Raw genomic sequence first — 22849 nt, forward strand, 5'->3', positions numbered from 1 at the left:
CCATGGATCATTTTTCACTATAAATAGTAACGTTGTCGAAAGAATCATTTTACATTCACATCGCAAATTAATTTGTAAATATCGCTATATGCTGATCATTTACAAGGCCTTTTCATAAAAAATATACGGATGTGATTTAGTAATTCCTATCCACCAACTTTTACACATTACAATAACAGAAACGCTTCTCCGGAACAGAAGGAGTTGTGAAAGAGAAGCTTTTTCAGTTTGGTTTCAATTTTACTTCACTGTCTACCAGACATTTTATATCACTGGGTAAGTGATCAAAAATTTTTGTTGCAGCGTTGTGCACCAATTTTTGTGCTAAAGACAACATTAAGGTGGAAAATGAGTGACTTTTTCCTTCTAGTATTGTATTTATCGACATCATTGTTCCTTTTGAACATGGATCAGTGCTCAAGGTCAACACTTAGAGCACTTGATATGAGATTCATAACAAGGAATACACGAACCGTACACGAGTTACGTGTTTGCCACGAACGTCAGAGGTCTGCGGGAACTCTTTTTCCCCATGGTGGCACAGCGTTTTGCACCTTGCGGCGATGTTACTTTTACTGTTTGATCAAGTTCCACACATGTTACGTCGTTTAAGTGCTCTTCGAAGACTCTCTCCAGTGGCATGTAAAAAATATATAGTTCATTTTTAAAATATCGGTGCTATAGTTCGGCAGCTATAAATTCTAAAAACTAATTGTGTACATAGGAAATTTGCACTCGTTGCCCGCTATAGCTTAGCACCTCGATATTTTTAGTCATTCCGCAGCTATGTGGAGTGAGCAGTCGTAGCCTCCTTACCCTGTACATAGACACTCATCACATTTGTTTCGTTTCACTGTAACATGTCACATTCTTCAGTGTGAATCAAACGTTAAAATACCGCGTCTAGATGGGCACCAATATAGGCATCAAATTAGGCATTGCCTAGGAAAAGGTTGCTAGTGGGAGGAGGAGGGAAGAAAGGAAAAACGTGTGAAAGGCACATGACCAACGTATTAGGGCCTGACGAAAAAAGTGAAGCACCCACAATGTGTGGAGCAATCTAATTAAGATTTCACTGATTCAGAGGGTACGTTACGTAATTCCAGTGATTACGAAATAGTGTAAAATTTAGAGTTTCTTGACGGTATGAGCCGCCTTATCAGTATGACGTTACACCTCCACTGGCGTGAATGCATGTACTGATTTGGTTCATAAGGGTATTTTAAAGCCGTCGTATTCCCTCCTGAGACAAGCTGTTAACTGGTCCTTAATACCCTAGATACTGCTACTGGAACAGAGTTGACATCCGAGCTGGTCCCACTCATGTTCTATCGCGAACAAATCTGGGAATCTCGCGAGCTATGAGAGTACCACAACATCACGCAGACAGTTTACAGAGACGCGTTCCATGTGTGAACAAACGCTGTGATGTTAAAAAATGGCACCACAATATGAGAAGTAAGGCTCGAGAACACAGGACGATAAGGAGGTACGGTTGTGCCGTCAGAGTTCCCTCAATCACTACCAACCGTGACCTGAAGTCGTATGCGATGGCTCCCCACACCATGACACCAGGACTAACACTACTGTGACTCTCCGAAACACTGGAAGAGTGGGACCTCTCCAACGTCGCCCCCATACTAGCTGACGATGATCATGGTAGGTAGTACAGCATCGTGATTCATTGCCGAGCGCAACGCGACGCCATTAATCAGCAGTCCATGCTTGCCAATCATTAAAAAAAAAACACACACACACACAACTAATGTATTTTAAATCATGTCAAAGCAGAAAAAAATCTGACAACCAAAAAGCTATTGTTTTAATGACAATTTTTATTATTGAAGGCGTTGCCGCATGGCTTGAACTTCTATTCTCAGACTGGGCAATCGTTGATGCCCCAATATATTCTGCAGCGCGGAGCTCAGTTCGTCAGCGCACCTGACGATGGCGACATGTCTGGTCGCCGAAATATTGTGCCCGTTGGACACTATGGACCGGCAGTACACCCGTGGACTGTTCGAGCAAGAAATACACCGGGAGAAGTTGCAGAAAAGTAATTCCCTAGTCTAGCTGCTGTTAATCTCCGAGCAGTGGTGCGAGATAACATAGAATATTGCAGGGAGTCCATTACGTTTTCTCAGATGCAGGTGCGGATGTTAAGGGGTAGGATGTGATGGAACAAAATACTGTGATCTTCCTTTGTGGTGGTCGGATGTCGTCGACCGGAACCTTGACGAAGAGTATGCCTCCCGACATGTTCAACATAGGACCACTGTCGTATAAGAATGCACCATAATCAGGATATTGCACTATTAGAGCAGACACAGAATGAGTCAGGTTTCAAACTCTGTCAGGTGACGATAACGCTGTCTCACACGAGTGAGCGTCACCTCCGCTTTCTTCATAGTGATTACTCAACATCAGATACTATTCAGACCCCTTATTTACACCATCAGGCATGGCAACAATACTAAAAACGAACAACACTAATGCACTCTGGTGGCCATTCAACCTTTTAGAGCAAACTGCAACTTCAATCATTTACCTACCCAACAATGGTCTGTACCTGTACGAAGTTAACTTGACATCCGATCATATCTTTTGAGTGCTTCACTTTTTTTGTTAGGCAGTATATGTTTGCTGTGGAATGGAAAGTTCAGCATTAAAAACGTTCCTTCATAATAATATGAAGTCTAGAAATCTTGAAACCAAAAATGAATTTCTTAACAGAAATGAATGTAGCTATATAGCCTGTGCCAAAATAACAGTTCTCTTTTCAATTAGTATTATCGTAATAATTAATACTTCTACACATGTACCTTTTGGGAATGTTATTGAAATAACGTAACAAAATTATGAGCATGAAGTTACTATGTAAAGGATGCCGCATCGCTTCTGTAGAATGTCGGCATCGTATTCAGTTGTTGTGCAGTCACCAGGAAAGCACCATCCTTCGCACACGTTGTTATTTTGTAAATAAAACATAAAATCAAACTACGTAGTGCTATTCTCCTATAGGGTAGTGGACTAGCAGTCAACCGCTCCTTTCGTCTATACTTAAGGAGTCTGGAGGCACATGTTTTGACTATGTCGATCCTCAGGCAGGTAATGTCATATTCCATATTCCGAATCGCAGCTAGGAATGTTTGTCACCACGATTCTCGGTTGGACACGCTGCAATTCGCTCGCTTAGAACAAAAATTTGATGATGCCGAATATCATATTTGAGTCAGTTTCCGTTCTTCGCTTACAAAAAATATTCAGTTTTGAGATCTCTATGGAACGTCAACCCATTTTTGCTAGCCTACAATTTCAAAATCTGAAGCTGATTACGTTCCCTAAAGATTCATGTACATTCCAAGCAGTTTATAGCTCACGATTCAAGTCATCCGCTCAAACAAAACGTATGTTATTCGTTTGTACTTCATATAAGCTGTCTCTCCCCTACCACTTACATCCGGAAGTAATGTTCTGCTATTAGACCAGTCGTTCGACTATAGCGTTGCTACTATATTACATACTTTTTTATTATAAATGCAAAAATTACTTCAGTAACAAAAAAATGGTTCAAATGGCACTGAGCACTATGCGACTTAATTTCTGAGGTCATCAGTCGCCTAGAACTTAGACCTAATTAAACCTAACTAACCTAAGGACATCACACACATCCATTCCCGAGGCAGGATTCGAACCTGCGACTGTAGCGGTCGCTCGGCTCCAGACTGTAGCGCCCAGAACCGCACGGCCACTCCGGCCGGCACTTCAGTAACAGTTTCTCTTAGTCTACAGCAGATGCTTTTACGGCATAGAATTCTGTTCGAGAGCTCGTGTTTGGGAACAAACATCGGAAATCACTTAGTTAGCTAAGAAATGTTTTCAGGCTTATGAAGGTATTACGACACTCATATATGCATATTTTACAAATGTTTCGTAATATAACATCCGGAACGGAATCTAAATTTCAGGAAAGAGTAGCACAAAGTTCAAGTTCGATTATATCGAAAATAAGTGCATTTCTGGCCTAAGACGTACTATTTGTCACTGCTAGGTCGGAAAATTTTCTTTCTGTCCTTATCTTTTCAAATATACCAAGTTGTACACACCAGTATTGCCATGGGAAAGATATATTTTGATGGTCAATTAATCCGCCGCTGATCCTTATTACTAAGGAGTGCTGCAGTTAACATTTCCATCGTTCTATTTACATATCAGTGATAGCTATAGCTCCGAAGTGTCAAGACATATACGTGACGGGCAGGAACAGTCTGAAAAGCCTGTAACCGTGTTAGGTGGCAGGTTCTGCTGAAAAATAATTATTAAGGAAAAATTCGATTTTTGCGTCGTTTCCGAGTTAATTAGCATTGTATTTAGCAATTCAGTCAGTTGCGCACGCAAATTCAAGCGGCCTGCCTGATACAATTAGTGTCAGTTGCTCTCGTAGCGCACACTGGACTTCCATTCGGGAGGACGACGGCTCAAACCCGTGTCCGGCCATCCTGATTTACATTTATCGTGATTTCCCTTAATCGCTTCAGGCAAATGCCGGGGTGGTTCTTTTGAAAGAACTCGCTTTTTGGTCCCCTTCCCCAAATCAACCAACCTGTCCTTTCGTAGAACAGTCGATAGCGCACGAGACCGCTCAGCCTTTGGCTCAGGTCCAATTCTTACAACCGTTCCAGCCTAATTTTTGTATCGCTCTCTTGGTCGGTTCAGGAAACCAAACGAAGTACATGTTTGGGGATCCGTCTCTGGCGGACCACTTGAATTTGCGCTGCAGACCACTTGAATTTGCGCGCACAAGGGCCTGCTTGACTGATTTCAGTGTTTATGAACTCGATAATGGCACGATGTATCGAATTTTTTTCTTAGCAGTTACACTCCTGGAAATTGAAGTAAGAACACCGTGAATTCATTGTCCCAGGAAGGGGAAACTTTATTGACACATTCCTGGTGTCAGATACATCACATGATCACACTGACAGAACCACAGGCACATAGACACAGGCAACAGAGCATGCACAATGTCGGCACTAGTACAGTGTATATCCACCTTTCGCAGCAATGCAGGCTGCTATTCTCCCATGGAGACGATCGTAGAGATGCTGGATGTAGTCCTGTGGAACGGCTTGCCATGCCATTTCCACCTGGCGCCTCAGTTGGACCAGCGTTCGTGCTGGACGTGCAGACCGCGTGAGACGACGCTTCATCCAGTCCCAAACATGCTCAATGGGGGACAGATCCGGAGATCTTTCTGGCCAGGGTAGTTGACGTACACCTTCTAGAGCACGTTGGGTGGCACGGGATACATGCGGACGTGCATTGTCCTGTTGGAACAGCAAGTTCCCTTGCCGGTCTAGGAATGGTAGAACGATGGGTTCGATGACGGTTTGGACGTACCGTGCACTATTCAGTGTCCCCTCGACGATCACCAGTGGTGTACGGCCAGTGTAGGAGATCGCTCCCCACACCATGATGCCGGGTGTTGGCCCTGTGTGCCTCGGTCGTATGCAGTCCTGATTGTCGCGCTCACCTGCACGGCGCCAAACACGCATACGACCATCATTGGCACCAAGGCAGAAGCGACTCTCATCGCTGAAGACGACACGTCTCCATTCGTCCCTCCATTCACGCCTGTCGCGACACCACCGGAGGCGGGCTGCACGATGTTGGGGCGTGAGCGGAAGACGGCCTAACGGTGTGCGGGACCGTAGCCCAGCTTCATGGAGACGGTTGCGAATGGTCCTCGCCGATACCCCAGGAGCAACAGTGTCCCTAATTTGCTGGGAAGTGGCGATGCGGTCCCCTACGGCACTGCGTAGGATCCTACGGTCTTGGCGTGCATCCGTGCGTCGCTGCGGTCCGGTCCCAGGTCGACTGGCACGTGCACCTTCCACCGACCACTGGCGACAACATCGATGTACTGTGGAGACCTCACGCCCCACGTGTTGAGCAATTCGGCGGTACGTCCACCCGGCCTCCCACATGCCCACTATACGCCCTCGCTCAAAGTCCGTCAACTGCACATACGGTTCACGTCCACGCTGTCGCGGCATGCTACCAGTGTTAAAGACTGCGATGGAGCTCCGTATGCCACGGCAAACTGGCTGACACTGACGGCGGCGGTGCACAAATGCTGCGCAGCTAGCGCCATTCGACGGCCAACACAGCGGTTCCTGGTGTGTCCGCTGTGCCGTGCGTGTGATCATTGCTTGTACAGCCCTCTCGCAGTGTCCGGAGCAAGTATGGTGGGTCTGACACACCGGTGTCAATGTGTTCTTTTTTCCATTTCCAGGAGTGTATTTCTCACCAGTAATTAGCACATGTAGACATGTCTCGCAGTTCATCCTATCTCTTAAGGCTACGCTGACTGTTTAGGAGTTTCTAGAGGTAGGGTAGAATGAAAGCTTCTGTTATAGGGAAAGAAATATCATCTTCATCAAAAATTCCAGCAGTTATCGAAGTTAAGAGAGTGTTCTTTCGAGGTCACGAGGGCGTCCTTCTACCCGTCTTCTTTACAGTGAACACTACTAATTACCGAGACACTCAGAGCCGTTTGAAAGAGCTTGCCCAGAAACTGATCCGGCTTCTCTCAACCTATATTTTGTTTCCGAATAGTAACGTCCGACCAAACTCAGCCCTCAAAACAGGTGAACTGTTACTGTGTTTCTTGTGGAAGATGCTGATGTGTATTATCTACAGGACTGGGCGGCGCCCAAATAATTTTCTTATCTGTAAGAAACGTTTCCAGTAAATAGGTTCTATCCAAAATATTCAAAAAGAAGACAACGAGGGGCTTTCAATAAGTAATGCAACACATATTTTTCTCGGCCGATTTCGGGTAAAAAATGCGGAATTTGCTGTGGAACATCATGGAATATTCCCTCTTTCATGATGTTCTGACAGGTGGCTGCGCTACACGTAGCTTTCAAAGTAACGTCTGTAGCGAGGTGCATTCCAAGCAGAGATCTGGCATTGAGTTTCTTTTGCCAGAAAACCATAACATCGCAGATATTCATAGGCTCTTGCAAAAGTGAACAAAAACACGCTGAGGTGTCTGTCATCATCGCAACAAGGTCGCGCATGCCTGTCCGAGCCCCCGCGTGCCGACCGGCCGCACACAGCTAACTCCTGCGATGTTGAAACGTGCGGACACTCTCATTCGAAGTGATCGACGTATCGCAGTCATACACCTCGTTGCTCAACTGGACGTTTCACACAAGCCTGCACTCTCGATAGCTCTCAAACCTTCATTGGAATGTTCCTCCTCATCCACCCTACAGCACCATCTCGCACCTTTCACCTTCCATCTTTTTGGCCCAATGAAGGATGCTCTCTGTGAGAAACAGTACGTGGATGATTGGGAGGTTATTGATGCAGCAAGACGTTGGTTCCGACGTCGATCAGTAGAGTGGTGCCATGCGGGCACGCAGGCCTTCCCAGTCAGGTGGCGTAAGGCCTCGCATTGAACGGAGATCATGTTGAGAAATGGGGGTATGTAGACAGAAGAGTTTGGAATAATATGGGGTATTGGAACCCTAACAAAACCAACCTGGTTTCAAAAAAAAGTGTTGCGTTACTTACTGAAAGCCCCTCGTACTTACTGAAAACCTATGAGGCATGTGCCATACTACAGTATTGGTGCATAAGTGGCTATTTAATGACAACTTTTGTTACTTTACTTGTCGAATTACTCATGCGGTATGTAAAGTGTGTCATATTAAGATCTGTAAAACCGTTAGATGCAAGTTATTAATAAACAGCTATACATAATAAGAAAAAAAATCACGTTGATGACCTATGGTGGCTAACTGTAGCGTTGAAAGCTAGCGATTGATCATTACTTGATGCTGTGTCCCTTCTGTTGCAGTGGCAGTGCAGATCAGGATGCCGGAGCAGAGCAACGATTATCGTGTAGTGGTGTTCGGCGCTGGCGGTGTGGGGAAGAGCTCGCTCGTGCTGCGATTCGTCAAAGGCACGTTCCGCGAGTCTTACATTCCCACGATCGAGGACACTTACAGGCAGGTCAGTAGTCAACCACGTCGACACTGCAGTTTTCAGATAATGTCACTACAATCTAGCAATGAATAAAAAAAAGACAGAGCAATTAAATATTCACAAATTATGATAGGTTCAAATTTTAACGTTAATGTTTATCATTCCTCCCAGGAAGAAGCGCACTATATAGAATACTTTAGGTATGAAACACACATTTCTTCTGGCAAAGCATTACTTTTCTTTGTAAATCCCTTTGACACTATTAAGGCTATTTGTTTTATCGAAATGCACTCTAACAAGGAGAAGTTCCCAGCGATGGGACGTACTTTTGGAAATCATCTGTACGGTGATTTAAGTTAGGGTCCCAAGTATCACACCCTACAGATATTCACCCTGGTAGATCCTCGTTTTCGAGTAATCGACAAAACAGAATTTCGGAATTTCGCTGGGTAGTATACAGCTATAAAATATTGTATAACAAACTGGTTGCGCATTGTAACGTTTAAGGTGCGCAGTCTGCTTTCCGTAGGTGAGCGACGAGGACGTCTTATTTACGTCCCGTCCGCAGAGTCGTGAGCGCGCGTAGTTTGTTTACTTCCTCGTCGCAGCTAGTACTCACGTCCTCGGACACTGAGTCGCTCTTTCGTACAGAAAAGCTACCATAAAGATCAGCTTCCAGCCTGACCACGCAAGACCACGAGCTTTTGAAATCGAACGATTCATCCGTGACGAAGATCAAATACCACCACTGCACGTCATCGGTATCCACTTATCCATCGCAAGTAGCGTTGCTTATGTCAACATGGCGGCGTAATACTAGTCCTGCATTGTCAACGGTAACCGCCCCGATATGACAATCGGAGTGTTTGAACTTGAGAGTATTCGCACATCTGCTTACAACAGCGTGACATAACTCTTCATCAACCATGTTGACATAAGCAACGCTACTTGCGATGGATAAGTGGATACCGATGACGTGCAGTGGTGGTATTTGATCTTCGTCACGGATGAATCGTTCGATTTCAAAAGCTCGTGGTCTTGCGTGGTCAGGCTGGAAGCTGATCTTTATGGTAGCTTTTCTGTACGAAAGAGTTATGTCACGCTGTTGTGAGCAGACGTGCGAATACTCTCAAGTTCAAACACTCCGATTGTCATATCGGGGCGGTTACCGTTGACAATGCAGGACTAGTATTACGCCGCCGGACATAGTTACCGCAGCTTTCCGCCAGTATGGGACGGTAATTAGCAAACGTGGCCGAAAAACGGAACACCTTCGAGACATACCAGGTCCTCAACGGCGTCTGACAAGTCAAAATTGAATTAAGGAAACACGTGCCATCCTACTTAGTCATAGGTGGATGTCGAACAATCGAAATGTACGATGGACAGCCTCATACTTATTCTGGTTGTGGCTAGGAGGGTCATGTACGCTCGGCATGTATTCAACGTCGGGTTACAAAAATTCCATTAGATGACACGGCACCACCTCCTACGCTCACGTCTCTCCCCTTCAATTACGCAGGGGTGACACGATCGACCGTCATGGCAGACGAATGGCTCTTGGGAGACAGGAAGCGTTAGAATGCGCACCCGTCGCAAGTCCTGGATTGACAAACATCATTACGGAGTCCACAGAGATTGCAGATAGCCACCCATCGACTCCATCGACACGAAAGAATGGAACGCGACGCAAAAAGTTGTACCGACCTCTGCTTTTTTTCCCTGAGGGGGTTGCGATGCGGGAACCACACGCTCCTTCGAACACAGAAACCCACACCCGCAAGCAAAGGTCATCGAGGAAACATAAAAGGCGACGTCGCATACCCTCAGACGATTGCCTCTAGCGGACGTCATCTCCAGTTGACAACCGGACAGCCGACGAGGCGAGAAAAATGGATGACACAGGATTGCCCTCACCTGTTACTTTCTCTGATTTCGACAAACCCGTTGCCGCTCTCTCGGAAAACAGATCACAAGCACAGCGCCCCCACTGGTACTTAACCAGAAACAACTGCGGATTCATCCTTGGTCCAAAAAAATGGTTCAAATGGCTATGAGCACTATGGGACTTAACTTCTGAGGTCATCAGTCCCCTAGAACTCCTGCAATGGGGGCCGCCGTCAGCGTCACCGTAAAAAAAAAAAAAAAAAAAAAAAAACTTAGAACTACCTAAACCTAACCAACCCAAGGACATCACACACATCCATGATCGAGGCAGGATTCGAACCTGCGACCGTAGCGGTCTCGCGGTTCCAGGCAGTAGCGCCTAGAACCGCTCGGCTACTCCGGCCGGATCACCCTTGGTCACTCAGCTCACAAGTGTTCTACCGCAGCCACTGTTAACTTACGAAGCTTGGGCGGATGACATTGAAGACGATTCTGCGCCCGCTGTGGTGGATGAAGAGAGAGGTCTCTCCTCCTACACCTCAGCCCCTCCCGAGTAGCAACAGATGACGGTGCGGACGCGGCCTGCAGATTCCAGGCCCCAACTTTTACGGTGACGCTGACGGCGGCCCCCATTGCAGGAGACGATCTACAGACCTATCGCTTATCGTCCATCAACATAAACACCATTCGGATATGTACGAAGTTGTCGCTACTCCAAGACATGCTCAGTGCAGCAGCCGTTGACGTTATCTTTCTCCAAGTCTTCGTCGCCGATTTCCCGGGTATGTATGGTTACAAGGGTCATGTGTCGCACACCTCACCAACTAACTAAGGAGTCTCCTCAGGGAGGGCCTGTAGGCGGACGAAGTACGATCGTCGTCGTGGCCGATCGCTCTTCTTCGCAGAAGGAGTAGCACCGCTTTTTCAGGGCAGGTTCGATGACTTGGTATTAGGGGCGATTTCAGTAGTACCCAAGCACCCAAAGATTAGCTGCCATGCCATTCACCGTGCCCCGGACTTGGGACACTCATCAGCAATCTCCAGCTGGTAGATACACGGGAACATGTCCGAGTAAATCGACTGGGATATATTCTTTTCACGAGCCACTCGTCTAGTCGCATTGATAGGATTTATGTCGCCAGTTCTCTCGCAGCAACAGTGAGCGGCGCGGAGGTGTGGCCAATATCCTTTTCTGTTCATGTGGCCTATATACGTGTCGTCACCCTTCGTCGCCAACGGGTGTGGCGCAGCCGACATACCTGGAAATTAAACCTTGCTCATCTCGCTTCTCCGGATTGTCGACACGCCATCGAGGATACGTGGAGTTCGTGCGTCCGCCGCCTCCCGACGTATCCTAAATCGATCAGTTGGTGATTAAACTGCACCAAGCCGGCCCTACGGAGAACCTTTATTACGTATGGTCGTTAGACCACTGCTTGGAGGCGGCATACCCTTGATTTTTATTTCACCGTCCTTCACGATTGTGCCTCCTTGCCACCCACACATGAACAAGAGATAACAGTACAGTGTGCGAAGGCACAGATCGTAGGCCATATGTGCCGACACCTCAAAGGGACGATCGTCCGAGCCCGAACACATGACAGACTCGCAACGGAACGACCCACAACGTACGACGTCTTTCGAGAAATTAAACTGCGAAGATGGGCGCTGATTCAGGCCATCACTACTGAGGACGGCCGTCACGACGCCACACAACGCGATGTTGGTGCAGCCTTCTTCGACCATTACGCACGACTTTATTCTGCTCAATGTTCCGACCCGACGACGCTGACAGGAGTCTCACGACTGGTTTATGGTATTGTCCCACAGAATTTAAAAACTGAATTATTGAACGACATTACGGAAGACGAAGTTATCGACGCCATAGGTAAAGGAGCGGCGAACAAGTCTCTCGGCCCTAACGGGCTCCCTGTGGAGTTTTATAGAACTTTCCAGTATTTACTGGCTCCCAAGTTGACAGCCATCTGTCAGGAACTTATTTCCCCCTCGGTGCCGCTCCGCACGCCCTTCGTAGAAGGAATAATTATTCCGGTTTATAAACCTAAAGGTGGGGCTCGAGTACATGATTACCGCCCTTTAACATTCGTCAACTGCGACATGAAGATACACACCAGACTATTAGCAACCCTGCCTCACGTCATCTCACCAGATCAGGCTTGCCTAGGGGGTATCAAAAACATCCACATAGCACTGTCTCGATATCGTGACATACTAGCCCTAGCGAGGGCACGCCTCATCACGGGAGCGCTGTCATCACTAGATTTTAACCAAGCTTTCGATCGAGTGGATCACGCGTACCTAACGTCCGTTCTCCAACACATGCAGTACCCACAGCAATTCACAAACGTCGTGATGCTCCTCCTCAGAGGGACGATTGCCAAGGTGCCCCTTAACGGGCGTCTCAAGAAGTCCCTCCCGATTTTCAGATCGGTGCGTCAAGGCTGCCCCTTGTCGATCTTACTCTGCGCTCTGGCACTGGAACCGCTCCTCTGCGGCCTCCGTCAACGCCTCACCGGACTCACCTTACGTGACGTCACATTTCGTTGTACAGCATATGCGGACGATCTGGTTCTCTTGCTCCGCAATCGCGCCGAAGTAACCAGCGCACTACAATGGATTACCACATACGGTGTGGCTTCCGGCAGCTGTCTCAACGTCACCAATTCGGTCGCCATGGCCATAAAGAGACGGGTTGACCCCAGCGTGTGTCGATCCCCTACAGCGTAGTGTCACTATCAAATGTCTCGGCCGGCCGAAGTGGCCGCGCGGTTCTGGCGCTGCAGTCTGGAACCGCGAGACCGCTACGGTCGCAGGTTCGAATCCTGCCTCGGGCATGGATGTGTGTGATGTCCTTAGGTTAGTTAGGTTTAACTAGTTCTAAGTTCTAGGGGACTGATGACCTCAGCAGTTGAGTCCCATAGTGCTCAGAGCCATTTGAACCATTTTTTTGTCTCGGAACAGAGTTTCACGACGACATACGACGCACTGCGGCCCTTAACTACCGCCGCTTGTTACAACAAATTCGGGTCAAGATCTCCAACCTTCGTCCGCGGACCCTTCACATTTTTCAGAGGACACATTTCGTCAATGTTTACCTCGCGTCACGCCTTCCACACGTAGCGCGTGTCCTTCCAGTACCGTTACTGATGTCTCGACGTCTATTAGCGGCACTCGGAGCCTACATCAGTACAGGCATGCTCTTCAAAGTCAATTATAAGTTGCTGACTCTTCCTCCAGAAAGAGGAGGTCTTGGCCCAGTCTATGTCCAAGACAGAGCGGAATAGAATAAACTGGTACGGATTGTTGTGTGCATCGCACTGAATGTGCCGATGGGCTCAACTTCAGATTCACAGGGATGACAAGGTTCGCACATCAAACTGTGACGCCACCACTCGGAGAGTTTGACAGGTTTGCTGCTGTAGTCATTAGCTCCGTCCTCCCCTATGCCCCCACTGACGACGCAAGACATACCTCCAGCCTTTTATTATTTCAGGCACTTCAGTGAACACAGTTATGTCCGTATCGCAGTACCACCGACAAAGCAGGCGTCGGCGCGGTACATATATCGCGTCCTACAGCAGAGGCGCCAGCCAAGCATCGTGGAGACCAGAAACCCGCAGGTTAGTTTGAAGGTGGTGTGGTGGACGATACACACGGTTACACTGGACACAGACGTCCGATCCACATCGTACATCACAGTCAACGGTAAACGGATCACCCGATCACGCCTCCACAAGATAAATGTGTCGGACTCGCCTCTATGTGCTGACTGCGGAGTACCGGACACGGACGAGCACCGCCTCACATGTGGCGCAGCAGAAGACGTATGGCGGTTGGTGCGACAAATTTCGTCGTATTTTCTACGACTGACTCTGGAGCACATCACACCTCGGCTTCTACTATTTCTGGATGAACAGTATTCCCCGCGCACCAAAACCAACGCAGTCACGTGGGTCCGTAGGCATGTTGTACAATACTTATTTCACGATGGACCTAAAGATGTATTGGATTTTTGCAACTAACTACAAGAACGTCATTGCAAGTTTGTACGGAACCCAAAATATGGACAGTATTTTTCTAATTACTTTGGGAGTGCCCTATGCGATCGTCCACGCAGCTGTACCATCAACAGGTAGGAGAAGATACCCATTGACTGAACTGACAAGAACATGTCCGATTACCGGTGGAATAACATACGACATGCGTGAAGACATAACCGGATGATGAAGCGTAAGGAGAGTAGTAACACACCCTTCTGCTTCGTGTAAGAAGCACGTTTTTCGTTTCCCCATGTACAGGGTGAGTCACTAACTATTGCCACCTAGAATAACTCCGGAAGTATGATAGTAGCTGAAACGTTTGTGGAACAAAAGTTGCATGGGACAACGGGAGCCATAACACGACGTTGGTTTTTTGTTGCTAGGTGGGATCGAGTCAGAGATATGAAGATCAACTTCGTTTGTATCAATGGGATGCTATAGTTTGTTACTTATTTTCTGATAGCGGCTATCGAGGCGCATCCAATGATGGATCTTTGAAGGTCAATGAAGTTCAAAAAGGTGGCGTGAACGTCCATTTACAGAAGGTGTTCGAAGTGATGACCATTAATTACAATGCAGTGCTGCAATCTTCTTATCATGGATTGAGTGGCATTCCTTATCACGTCGGCACTTATCGAAGTACATACTCTGACAGTTTTCTCCCGTATATCGTGCAAATAGTAAATATTCGCCGAATACGGCGTATCCATCTAAGGTGCCATTGACACATAAACCCCATTCGACGGTTTCGCAATACAACACTAATAGGAGCGATAAGACTAGTATTGTCGAATCAAGTGAATGTGAATTATGTATTCCTTCGAAGAACAAGTCGATATGCTTCTCTTTTACGCAGAATGCCAACAAAATTCAGTGAGAGCTAGAGTTCTTTACGCTGAGAGATATTCTCAACGTACTCCTCTACACGTCGAACATTTAAATATGTCTATGATAAATTGAGAACAACTGGATCTTTAATGCATCGGAAACCTATCCGACAAAGGAAAGTTACTAAGGAGCGTTCTGGATCCTTGTGTTAATTCGCTTCAAATCGCAAGGGAATCTGGCATGAGCCAGAGTAGTGTTGTTCGTGTTCTGCATTACCATAAATATCATCCTTACCATATCAGTCTCCACTAAGAATTAACAGGTGCGGATTGTATGCGTCGCATTGAATGTGCCGATGGGCTCAATTTCAGATTCAGGGGGATGATACATTTATTAATTTGATTTTATTTGTTGACGAACCATGGAAATGCTAATCTGCATGACATGCATTATTGGGCAACTGACAATCCATGTTGGCTGCGGCAAGTTTCACACCAAAAACCGTGGGCGGTGAATGTATATGGTGTGGGGTTCTGGAGGACAGAATTATAGGCCCCTATTTCATCGAAGGACATCTTAATGGTAGGAAGTACACCACATTCCTGCAAGAAAAAATTGGTCTGTTATTTGAAGAAATACCTTTAGGAACAAGGAACACAATGTGGTACCAACACGATGGGTGTCCGGCACATTTTTCGCTGATAACTAGAAATGAGTTGCAGAGACAATTCCCAAATCGTTGGATTCGACGCGGAGGAGATGTGTCGTGGCCGGCTCGTTCGCCAGACTTGACGCCCCTGGATTTTTTCTTGTGGAGATTCGTAAAAGACACTGTTCATAAAGACGTTCCAACTACACCTGAAGATATGCGAGAGAGAATTGTCAGAACATGTGTTTCGATAAGTGCCGATGTGATAAGGGATACCACTCAATCCATGATAAGAAGATTGCAGCACTGCATTGACGCTAATGATCATCACTTCGAACACCTTCTGTAAATGGACGTTCATGCTACATTTGTGACCTTCGTTGACCTTCAAAGACCTTACTGTTACACATCATTGGATTCGTCTCGATAGCCGCTATCAGAAATATGTACCAAACTATACCATCCCATTTAAAAAAACAAAGTTGACCTTCATATCTCTGAAGCGACCTCACCTAGCAACAAAAAACCAACGTCATATTATGGCCCTCGTTGTCCCATGCAAATTTTGGCCCACAAACTTTTCAGCTCCTATCACACTTTCGGAGCTATTCTAGGTGGCAATAGTTAGTGACTCACCCTGTATATTATCTCAGTGTAGGAGAGTACCGAGATATTTGTTTTGTTTACTCAGAGCACGATGTGGTCCTAGGTACATTTATTTTCGTTGTGGTATAAAGTAAATACAAATTCCACATATATAAAAATAAATTAAAAAGGTACTGAGTTCACAATCATAAGGTCGTGGGTTCGAAACTTGTCAGGTGCTCTGAAATTGCTTATTTTTAAACTTTATGAAATTGATTTTGGTCATTACTGTTACTGTTTAATTGGGTTAAATGTATTTTTTTTATTTCTGTTCATTTCTCACATCATTTCAATCAACGTATAAACTTTTCCAACAGCTTTCATTATTTCTTCGTATCTTCTTTTTCCACTTGGAATCTTTATGTATGTGATTTTAATTACTTTCATGTATTAGCTTCGATTAAATTTCTTCCGTTTTGTCATCCAATATTTTTGTCCATGTTATTGCATTCATTATTTCCGTTCATCATGTTAGCTGAATTTCGTTTTTTGTATATAATTCCTTATTTCGTTTAAATCTTCACCTGCATTACTTTATCCATAGTGGAATAAGCATTAATGTTTAAAAAGTTTGTATGGCTTTAAGCACCCAAAAAATGTACATCTTGTAACGGAAAATACATTTTTGACACCACTGCACGGTAATTGTAAATAGATTATTTCGTGTTTGATTTTAAACCCATACGTTGACAGTTTCAAATGTGTAAATATTCCGATGAATAAATAAAAATAATTAAATTCAGGTACACGAAGATACAAGTGGAAAAATAATCGGGAGAAAAGCTGAGAGCAATTTAAAAAGTTAACGATGTGACACATGAATAGCAATAAAAAATTACATTTAACCCAATTAATTGAATAAAAATAATGACCGAAGTCATTTTCCTAACAATTAGAATGTGAGGGCAGTACCTTAACCGTTCCGCTGAGCAACCAATGTGCACGACGCACCATGAGGCACTTACCCGAATGGGACGGAAATTGATAGAAGTGATGCACATACACAAACAAACAAAGCATTACAATTTCAGTTTTAGTAAAGAGAACGAATTTCATAAACTGAGCAACTCAGTATCGCGCTGGTCGACCTTTGGCCCTTACGCAAGCGCTTACTAGGCTTGGCATTGATTGACGGGGTTGGTGGATGTTCTCCTGAGGGATATCGTGCCAGATTCTGTCCAATTGGCATGTTAGGTCATCAAAATCCCCTTAGCAACAAAAATCCTGAGTTAATAACAAGCATCAAAACGGATACAGGGATTAGTGAACACAGGGCTGTCGTAGCGAGATTGAATATTGTAACTCCCAAATCCTCCAAAAATAAACGAAAAATATACCTATTCAAAATAGCAGATAAGAAGTCACTTACTTCTTTCCTGAGGGACAATCTCCACTCCTTCCAAATTAATAATATAAGTGTAACCCAGATGTGGCTTGAATTCAAAGAAATAGTATCGGCAGCAATTGAGAGATTTATACGAAATAAATTAACAAACGACGGAGCTGATCCTCCTTGGTACTAAGACGGGCCAGAACACTGTTACAGAAACAACGAAACAAACATGCCAAATTTAAACAGACGCAAAATCCCCAAGGTTGACGATCTTTTACAGAAGCTCGAGATTTAGCGCGCACTTCAATGCGAGATGCTTATAATAGTTTCCACTACGAAACTTTTCCCGGAAACCTGGCAGAATACCCTAAGAGATTCTGGTGGCATTAGACGAAGTAAATATTCCAGAATTCGAATCAACAACAGCTGCCGACATGATTAAAATAGAAGTAAATATCCTCGGAGTAGTGAAGCAGCTTAAATCACTTAACAAAAGCAAATCTTCTGGCCCTGACTGTATACCAATAGATCCCATTCAGAGCATGCTGATGCATTAGCTCCATACTTAACAATCATATACAATCGTTCGCTCGACGAAAGATCCGTGCCCAAAGACTGGAAAGTTGCACAGGTCACATCAATATTTAACAAAGGTAGTAGGAGTAATCCACTAAATTACTGGCCCACATCATGAACGTCGATATGCAGCAGGATTTTCGAACATATATTGTATTCAAATATTGTTAATTACCTCGAAGAAAACGGTCTATTGATACACAGTCAACATGGATTTAGAAAACATTGTTCTTGTGAAACACAACTATTTCTTTATTCGCATGAAGTGATGAGTGCTTTTGACAAGGGATTTCAGATTGATTCTGTATTTCTAGATTTACGGAAGGCTTTTGACACTGTACCACACAAGCGACTTATAGTGAAATTGCGTGCTTATGGAATATCGCCTCAGTTATGTGACTGGATTTGTGATTTCCTGTCAGAGAGGTCACAGTTCGTAGTAATTGACGGAAAGTCATCGAGTAAAACAGAGGTGATTTATGGTGATCCCCAAGGTAGTGTTAGAGGATCTTTGCTGTTCCTCATTTTTGGGAGACAATCTGAGCAGCCGTCTTAGGTTGTTTGCAGATGACGCTGTCGTTTATCTACTTATAAAGTCATCATAAGATCAAAACAAACTGCAAAACGATTTGGAAAAGATATCTGAATGGTGCGAAAATTGGCAGTTGACCCTAAATAACAACAAGTGTGAGGTCATCCACATGAGTGCTAAATGGAATCCGCTAAACTTCGGTTACACGATATTTCAGTCAAATCTAAAGGCTGTAAATTCAACTAAATACCTAGGAATTACAAATACGAACAACTTACATTGGAAGAAACACTTAGAAAATGTCGTGGGGAAGGCTAACCAAAGATTGCGTTTTATTGGCAGGACACTTAGAAAATGTAACAGATCTAGTAAAAGGACTGCCTACACTAAGCTCGTCCGTCCTCTTCTAGAATACTGCTGCGCGGTGTGGGATCCTCACCAGACAGGATTGACGGACTACATCAAAAAAATTCAAAGAACGGCAGCACGTTTTGTATTATGGGAGAGAGTGTCACTGAAATGATTCATGATTTCGGCTAGACACCATTAAAATATAGGCGTTTTTCGTTGCGGTATAATCTTCTCACGAAATTCCAATCACTAACTTTCTCCTCCGAATGAGAAAATTTTTTGCTGACACCGACCTACATATGGAGAAACGATCACCACGATAAAATAAGGGAAATCGGAGATCGTACGGAAAGATATAGCTGTTCGTTCTTTCCGCGCGCTATACGACATTGGAATAATAGAGCCGGCCGGAGTGGCCGAGCGGTTCTAGGCGCTACAGTCTGGAACCGCGCGACCGCTACGGTCGCAGGTTGGAATCCTGCCTCGGGCATGGATGTGTGTGATGTCCTTAGGTTAGGGGACTGATGACCTCAGAAGTTAAGTCCCATAGTGCTCAGAGCCATTTGAACCACTTTTTTTTTTTTTTTAATAATAGAGTTTTGAAGGTGGTTCGATGAACCCTCTGCCAGGCACTTAAATGTGATTTGCAGAGTATCCATGTAGATGTAGATGCCCATGATGCTGCAAACGTTCTCAACGGGGGAGAGATCCGGCGACCTTGCTGGCCAAAGTAGGGTTTGATAAGCACGAAGACAAGCAGTAGAGGCTCTAGCCGTGTGCACGAAGGCATTATGTTGCTTAAATGTAAGCCATGAAGAGCAACAAAACGGGGTGAGAAATATCATCAACGTATCTCTGTGCTGCAAGGGTGCCGCGGATAACAACCAAAAGGGTGCTGCTGTGATAAGATACGACACCCCAGAGAGCCACTACTGGTTGTCGGGCCGTATGGCGGGCAACACTCAGGTTGTTATCCCACCGCTGTCCTGGACGTCTCCAGACATGTTCTCGGTCTGGAATGTCATTGACTGGAGTATAATTGTCATGAGTGATGAGTTTTGCTTCGAAGTGAGCCCCGATGACCGGCGAAGACGTATCTGGAGACGCCCTGGACAGTGCTGTCTTTCCAACCTGAGTGTCGCCTTCCATACTGCTTGACAACCAGAAGTGGTGGTCTGGGGTGCCATTTCTTTTCATTGCCGGACCCCTTTGGTTGTCATCTGAGGAACTCTTACAACACAGCGGCACGTCGACGATATTCTACGCCCAGTTTTATTGTCCTGTGCTTACATTTCAGTAGGACAATGTCCGCCCGCACACAGCGAGCGTTTCTATAGCTTGCCTTTGTGCTTGCCAAACCCTATCTTGGCCAGCAAGACTGCAGAATGTCTCCCCATTTGAGGATGTTCGGAACATTATGGGCAGGACACTCCAACCAGCTCTGATTTTGACGATCTCAGGAGGACATCCAACAACTCTATCAATCAATGCTTTCATAAGGATCAGTGATGGACCAACGTGTTATTGACCTGCTCAATTTGTGAAGCTCTTTCTCTTGAATAAATCATTCCAGTTATTCTGAAACTGTAATAATTTTGCTGTCTAAGGAAACATGTACATCCCATCTACGGATTTCCGTACCATTCGGATGTGTATGTCACATGAGTAGTAAAATCAGAACCTGACAGCAAGCCAAACTGCGAGAGTGATGACACTGACAATAGACAGTCGGAAAGAAACATATATTAAGAAATTATCGTATAAACCATTGTCCGCCCCGATAGCTGAGTGGTCAGCGTGACTGATTGCCGTCGTACGGGCTCGGGTTCGATTCCCGCCTGGGTAGAGGATTTTCTCCGCTCAGGGACTGGGTGTTGCGCTGTCTTCATTATCATTTCATCCCTAACCGGCGCGCAGGTCGCCCAGTGTGGCGTCGAATGTAATAAGACCTGCACCAAGGCGGCAGGACCTGCCCCGTAAGGGGCCTCCCGGCCAGTGACGCCAAATGCTCGTTTCATTTCATATAAACCATTCAAAGCACAAACTTTTTATTAGCATGTGACATATTATTAATGATGTCGGTAAAGTAATCATCTAAAATGCCACTAATGGACTTGTTTTGTTGTTGAATTTTCTTCATGTTTCATACGTAAAAATGCCACCCTAAACTTCAAAGCATTTTGAAAATCATGGCTGCTAATTAAATAAAATGTCCTCTGGCTTGTATGCACGTCACGTGGGTTGAAAGCTTATGACACTTTAAAAAGTTTTCCTGGGCCGTTGTGAAGTGGAATTACTGCAAATGGGCTGTTGGTACGCCCTTATATACGCTGTCACGTCAGCGGATCACTCGGTATCGTCATATATGTGCATACATTGACTTCGGGTTCGATGCGTCTGATTGAATCTCACGATCGCTGCACTAAGCTGTAGGCAGCCGTCTCTCTTAAGGAGGTTGTGAGTTATTTGTCACTCTATGACCACCCAGTCCCAAAAGCCACTAGAGTGAATCACGACAAGCAGTACATACCGTCAAACTTCGTCTGGTGACCGTTTACCAGAAATTGTCCAGCTGTTGTGGACTTTTTGTGCTAGCGTAGATGATGCAGCCTCTCACGCTCCGTCTTGTCTTGTTCCGTGGTACACACTGTTTGTCCGCACTTGCAAAATATTTTGTAAACCCCCTGTTTTATGAGGCCTACCACACCGTTTACTGGTCTTAATAGATGGCGGATTTTTCACAGTGACATGAAGACAGATTTGTCTCTCTTCCGAAGGCCGTTTATGGTACCCGACACAGAGTCGCAGAATGGCAGAAACACGAACTTCTGCTTCTTGCACATGTTCTTATTGTATTGCTTACATGAGGTCATTTGATTTATTTGGTGATCGTTGTAGTTGTCGCAGCCGGTAATTGCTTATGTCAAAAGCATAGCATGCATTTTGTTTCCTGATAATTCAATGTTTGCTGGCTACGAAAACAACAACTACTGCCACACACCCCTGTGCCCAAGTGAAAAGCACGATTTTACTGAGTACATCGCTGCTATGTCATTCGATAAGCCATTCACACCTCTAATGCCGGGGCAAATAGCAACAACTTTAGGAATCTTTGACAATCTACGGGCCTCGCAGACCCCGAGATGCTGACCTAAGGACTGGTGAGCCTCCTGTAACCGTAGGCTCTGTGCATGCTTCAGAGGCGACTGTGCCGTATACGTTGTATGTTATACTTTCCGAGGATCTTGACTTAAACGGCCAGCTCTATAGGCAGAACATCTCTCTCTCTCTCTCTCTCTCTCTCTCTCTGGCCTACCTCTGTGACAGCGATTCTAGGCGCTTCAGTCTGGAACCGCGCTACTGCTACGGTCGCAGGTTCGAATCCTGCCTCGGGCATGGATGTGTGGGCTGACCTTATGTTAGTTAGGTTTAAGTAGTTCTAAGTTCTAGGGGACTGATGACCTCAGATGTTAAGCCCCTTGGTGCTCAGAGCCATTTGAACCATCTCTCTCTCTCTCTCTCTCTCTCTCTCTCTCTCTCTCTCTCTCTCTCTCCATGTGCTGTATATTCGAGTGAGTGGTCAAATACATTTCCTCTTATGTTCGGGGAGATATTTCCAATTTCGATTTTGCATACTGTACCTGGATTCTGCCCAGGAAAAAACTACTCATCACGTGTTTCACGCGACGCCTATTGTCAATGGAAAGCGTCGGTTTGATCTCGTTACACATAAACTTATTTTTAAACGCAAAATTTACGTTCCCATTCGCTTGAGCGGTCCCAAATTAATCTAGTGCAGTATGGGTCTTCAACAAGGTCAGTAAAGTATGTAGAATAATCAGTACTCCATCAGCTACTGAGCAGCCGTGCTGCATGGCGGTAGCAAACAAAGCGGGCCAGAGCGGTACTGCGGCTGCTGGAGTACTGGTTATTCTTCGCGTTCGCACTAGACTAATTTTGGACCACTCTACCGAATGGGCACGTAAATT

The 22849-nt window shown here is 45.4% G+C and overlaps 1 protein-coding gene across 3 annotated transcripts in view; it reads left to right on the forward strand.

Moving 5' to 3' along the window:
- The window catches only part of LOC126470374 (GTP-binding protein Di-Ras2), an 879000-nt gene that overhangs the window by 740299 nt on the left and 115852 nt on the right, over window positions 1–22849 (forward strand). For all 3 annotated transcript variants that reach the window (XM_050098197.1, XM_050098198.1, XM_050098196.1), the window contains one exon: window positions 7871–8025. In XM_050098197.1, the coding sequence (XP_049954154.1) occupies window positions 7888–8025 (138 nt within the window). In that variant the 5' untranslated portion in view covers window positions 7871–7887. The remainder of the gene's footprint in view (window positions 1–7870; window positions 8026–22849) is intronic.

This window comes from Schistocerca serialis, chromosome 3 (genome assembly GCF_023864345.2).
Source record: "Schistocerca serialis cubense isolate TAMUIC-IGC-003099 chromosome 3, iqSchSeri2.2, whole genome shotgun sequence".
Classification (NCBI taxonomy): domain Eukaryota; kingdom Metazoa; phylum Arthropoda; class Insecta; order Orthoptera; family Acrididae; genus Schistocerca; species Schistocerca serialis.